Below are 5,545 nucleotides of genomic sequence, written 5' to 3' on the forward strand. Positions count from 1 at the left end.
CAAATCTAACAAAACCATTGATAATTTCATGAACCAATATAGACCAGTGTAATGTACCCAGCGTCTGCTCCACAAAACAGAAACCGCGACTGCATACGTCATAAGTGGGGCAGGCGCGGTTTCTGTTCATATTTAAACGGTTTACGGATGTCTCCGTTTTACTATTTTAAAAAATTATATAAATTTTTTATAAAGTTATACATAATATACTAAACTTTTTTAGATTAACAATTATGACCAATTATAAATTAATAATCGCGCGCGCGCGCGCACACACACACACACACACACACACACACACACACACACACACACACACACACACACGCACACACACACACACACACACTATTACGTATTTTTATAAATAGGCTAGATTTAACTAGGGCTAATTTTGATTTTTTTTGTGTATATACCATGCCAAGGGAAGCTTTCATTGCGAAGTGAGCATTCTGTTTGGCCATTGAATTTCTATTAACCCAGTCAAAATTCTCGGATTCGGAAAATTGTATTACGGAATTATAATCGAACCAGAAAAACTTGCATTTTATCTAGTATTAATAAAATAAATATCTAATAAAGTCTAAATAATAACAATATAGTTCTAGTAATTCTGACTACAATTTCCTTATTTACTAACTTACATTACACGCTTTTATAAAAAAATAGCACTTCTAGCTCTTTTTTAGAGTGCCGAGTTGCCTTTTTAGAAAAAGTCAGTTTATGATCTAGCGCGACAGATTCGCGCAAGAATGTAGTCCAAAGAGTATAATAATAATAATGTCGAATAGTTGTGATCCGTCACATACTGCTCACAATAAAATGCATTATTCATCGGTATTATAATCTATCGCTGTGACATTTCCGAAAATAGGACACTGTAGTGTATGTATCGCTGCATCTTGTGTGCTTAGGTACTTAAATGAGGTTGACACCAAGTAAATAGTAATTAATCTGTGGCAGACACAATCGGCTCGAGGGAATCGCATCCTGCGCGGCCTTCGTATCAATATGAACTAAGCTTAAGAGGCGAATAGTTAGATTTTATACACGGTTTGTCTGAAGGATTTATATTCTTATCTTAATAATTTTGCCAAATCTTTAGAAAATTATTAATAAAAACTATTCTAAGCTTTAAGCAATGGCCGTCAATGATGTAACAGCTAGTGCTCACATCATTATTCACAGCACTGGCGCTGAATCGTGTGTGAAGAGAACCCGAGGCATTTCTAATTTGTTTTTTTTTTAAAGGATTTCAATTTATTCGATAAGACTCTAAGTACTGTATAATATTAAATCGTCAAAATTTAAATCTATAGAACTCTATATTATAAGTTTTATTTTTGAAATTTCCGATTGTTTGTGGTCTAATTTTGTCTATGCCAAATGTCATGGTTTTCTCTGGTGTCAGAATTGAAATTCTATAAACTTGACGTATCGTAGATCCTTCTTTTATTCAGGGCCTTGCACCAGAGTACTCACGTTTCTGAATCCGAAGTTATCGATTGAATCCAAAGAGCTGTACTCGTTCTATTAATAAAATCTTTTCGGCTTTTAGCCTAGAAATATGAGAGCTAAGGTATTAATTCATTTTTTACGAAGTATTTTATGTGATATCGAATAAATAAATTAACGTGTGAATCTTGTTTCAGTGGCGTAAGAAGCGTATGCGAAGGCTAAAGCGTAAACGGAGGAAGATGCGTGCGAGGTCCAAGTAATATGGGTAAGCATAAAACTATATTTTAGTTATTACCGAAATTCACATTACACACTACACATAGCATAACTTAGTAACCGGTGAGGAAAAAATTTAATAAACAAAACTTGAAACATGTTTGTAATCTCCTGCTATGAAAACGTATGTTAGTATCTTGATTTAATGTAAACTTTAAAAATTAATGCAAAGTATAAGATAACTTCACAAAATTATGATGTGCCACATGCAAACAAGAAAAGCCCAAATTAATATTGTAAATATATTATACATAAATACTACTCGAAAGATCTTTATGGTATTATTTGTTTTAAAAATATGATCATATACCATGCGGATAAAATGGTATGAATGGAACATGCTTGATTTTGCAGGTTAGATTAATACAACACTTTAAGATGAAGCTTATTTTGATGTAGAATTGAATCAATTTCTTTGTACCATTAATTATTCATTATAATTAGTTTAATCTACTAATAACATGTGTTTATTTTATTTTTAAGCTTATGTTTATTTGGAAGTCATACACAACAAGTATTAAAAGTCGTTCTAATTTTTTTTAATAACTTGTTTGTGCAAATATGATACGCCCATACACATTTTTTGTGATTTGCACTTCGAAGTGTGTTTCTTTTTTTTTTCTTTAAAAGAAACTATCAAACTTTGTGCTGCATCAGTAACAAGGGTATACAGTCACAATAATTTTCACCACACTTAGACACACACAAATAGATATTCAATTATTTGTTTTCTATCAATACATTACATTTGCAGTCTAAATGTTAATAAAAAGGGCTAATTTAACCCATAATACTACATATTATACATGAACAATTTAGTAACACTTAGTTGAATTGGTAATATTGGTTTATCCAACAAAACCAAGTTTACTTACATTGGTACATTGGTACTTGTTACAAATAGCTGCCATGCTAATTTTCATAAATCTTCAGTTACTAAGTATTAACTCCACCATTATTCATTCCTTAATATAAACAAAATTGATAATCTTTTACAGCACATGTTTGATATATTTTTCAAATTTCAGTTTAATGGTTTTACCTTCTATTACTTTTTACCCAAATCTTAATCTTATCACATTTAAAATCCTGATGAAATTGGTTCTAAAAGGTGCAAATTTGTTACTTATGTTATGTTACTAAACTAATGTCTTTTCTATTATACTTAAAGCATATGAAATTTTTTAACAAATAGAGTAGGTTCTGCATCCTCTGAGGCAGTCATTTTTCTCCCATATGTGATAAATGCTTAGAATCAGAGGAAATATTATTTATTAGTTATCTCCACCCTTACTAATAATATTTTATTATTAAGGACTTAAATATAGCGGACAACAACAATCATGTTTATTATTAATTTATAACAACTGTGTTCTGTAATGTTTGTAAAATTTTAATGTTTATTTTTATTACAGGTACATGAGCGGGGGTGAAGAATTTGCTTCTTTGTTAATGTATCTAATAAAAATTTAAAAAATCCATAATGATTTTTATTTTAATATTTTTCATCTAAAATTGTAATGTAACAAAGATGTGTTGGTTACATCAGCGTATTCTAGACTACATGTAGTGTTGAACATCGAGGGCTTTCATCACCTTACTATTTACTAGATGGTCCCCGCGACTTCGTTCGCGTGTACTTTTGTCTTTTGACGTGAAAAACTGGAGGATTTAAAATTGGACGCTAAAGGTAGATATAAAGGTATCATCATCATCAGCCACTATATGTTCCCACTGCTGGGACACAGGCCTATGAGGATTCATAATTTACCACGTTGGCCAAGTGCGGGTTGGCAGATGTCACATGTCGTCGAACTTCTGATTCTTAGACATTTTACACCGTTTTAAGCAGTGGTGATGTTATCCCCATGTGCATATAAATTGAAAAATCAATTTATTTCCTGTACGCTCGCCCGGTCTCGAACCCCGACTAATCAGTTTCGAAGTGCGAGGTTCTAGCCACTAAGCCACCACTGCCACTGATATAAAGGTATAATATTTTTTTATCCGAAATTCCACAAGGTAGTCCAAGAGTACGTACACTGAACTAAAGAGCAATTATTATATTGCAAATAACTTTCAAAAATCTGTAAACCATTATTGGGGTTAATCTTTAAAAGGAGCAAATGTATAAAGACCGGAAGCGTTGCTGACATCGTAAAATTATTGAATCGAGCATTATTTTAATATAAATTAAAATATTAATTCATGTTATTTTTTAAAACAAATTTTAAGTCTGTTATGATGGGATATAAATACTGTAAACATTTTAATTTACTTGAAAACGCAAACGATTTACTGTTTCATCATTAAAACATTTGTTTCTTCGTTTTAAAACTTGTTAGATGCGTCTTTATTTTATCGGGGGTATCAATAAGTTTATCTTTTGTAATCAATAATCTATAAGGCTAATTTTATTAGCACCAACGAAATTATTTGTATACGTATTTGTCACAGCACACAGAGAAACAGTTATATATTATTTTTAACATAACTATTATTATTATTTTTTTTAATAAACAATAATAATAAAAATAATAACAGTTATGTTAAAAATAATATTATAATATGAGCTGTGGTACGTACATATAAAATCTTTATTATCAGGTAACTTTCCATAGAATATCGTCTAAAATAAAAAAAAAAACCCATAATCTGACACGGCATGAGTTGTCATTTAAATTATATGATTTTGCGAAGTTTTAAAGTATAACACTTTTTTAAATTATCACTTATACATTTTTATCTCTTTTAGGTTTTTATTCAATATAAAATGGGCCGCATGTCCGGTATCAAATGGGAGAAAACAACACAATGTAGACCAGTTCATAACATTATTTCATCAGATTTCCCTAAGTATAATCCACAGCCTTGGAAATTTATGGTATTTTAATTTATGATTTTAAAAATAAATTCTACTTACTCCTTAACATATTTCTTGATAAATAATTCATTGTCATATATTTAGGAAGGCCCATCAAGAATACAGTGGCTGCTGTCGTATGAGTATCAACGTATGTGGTTCGAAGAAAGAGAAGCTTGGAAAAAGCGAATGTACCCCGAAAACACAACCGTTAACGTTGATATTGTAAAAAAATATGTACTTACATTTAAATCTAATCACCAACCGCCAAAACCGGAGAAGAAAAAACCTTTTAAGATGAAAAAGTAAATGTTATGCGTAATGTCTATATTAAATAAAAATCTTATCTAACTTATCCATTGCGCATATGACATCAAAATGCAAAAATTAAACTACCATCTAATATATAAAATTCTCGTGTCACAGTTTTCGTTGCCATACTCCTCCGAAACGGCTTGACCGATTTTGATGAAATTTTTTGTGCTTATCCGGTATCAATGAGAATCGGCCAACATCTATTCTTCATACCCCTAAATGATAAGAGTAAGGCAGAACAGCGTTTGCCGGGTGCAGCTAGTCTCACTATAAATTTTAACCAAATGGGCACAGTAGTTTCTCAGATTAGCGCCTTCAAGCAAACCGACACTATTCAGCTTTCTATATTACCATAGATAATATTACTAGGCTATAATTTTTTTTATACGTTTTTTAGATTTGAAGGCGTCGGCAGTCGCACAAGCAATAAGCGTCAACCAAATGATAAAGCTATGAATTTCATTAAAAAGAAGGAGAATAGTTAGATAAAGGTCTTTTAAAAGAACATCCTTATATTGATCTTTATATGTCGTATAAATTTAATTAGAGGCTATCGTTAAGGCGAGGTGAGTTCTAAGACTCGCAAATTTTTGGTTCGTTTTTTCAATTTTTCTTATACAAAATGGAATAAAT

General features: G+C 31.1%; 1 protein-coding gene and 1 long non-coding RNA gene across 2 annotated transcripts; both read left to right on the top strand.

Annotated features, from left to right (window-relative positions):
• The first annotated feature begins 1,414 nt into the window (after positions 1 to 1,414).
• Positions 1,415 to 3,213, top strand: LOC119828541. Its single transcript, XR_005287771.1, has 3 exons — positions 1,415 to 1,579; positions 1,653 to 1,723; positions 3,150 to 3,213. It is a non-coding gene; the product is annotated as an uncharacterized LOC119828541 (long non-coding RNA).
• A 1,157-nt stretch (positions 3,214 to 4,370) lies between these two features.
• Positions 4,371 to 5,478, top strand: LOC119829045. The gene is made up of 3 exons (XM_038351413.1): positions 4,371 to 4,618; positions 4,703 to 4,902; positions 5,310 to 5,478. The coding sequence occupies exons 1-3, from the start codon at positions 4,508 to 4,510 to the stop codon at positions 5,395 to 5,397; spliced, it is 399 nt and encodes a 132-aa protein (XP_038207341.1). The 5' UTR covers positions 4,371 to 4,507; the 3' UTR covers positions 5,398 to 5,478.
• The last annotated feature ends 67 nt before the right edge of the window (positions 5,479 to 5,545 follow it).

The sequence above is a fragment of the Zerene cesonia genome, chromosome 1, assembly GCF_012273895.1.
Source record: "Zerene cesonia ecotype Mississippi chromosome 1, Zerene_cesonia_1.1, whole genome shotgun sequence".
In the NCBI taxonomy this organism is placed as follows: Eukaryota; Metazoa; Arthropoda; class Insecta; order Lepidoptera; family Pieridae; genus Zerene; species Zerene cesonia.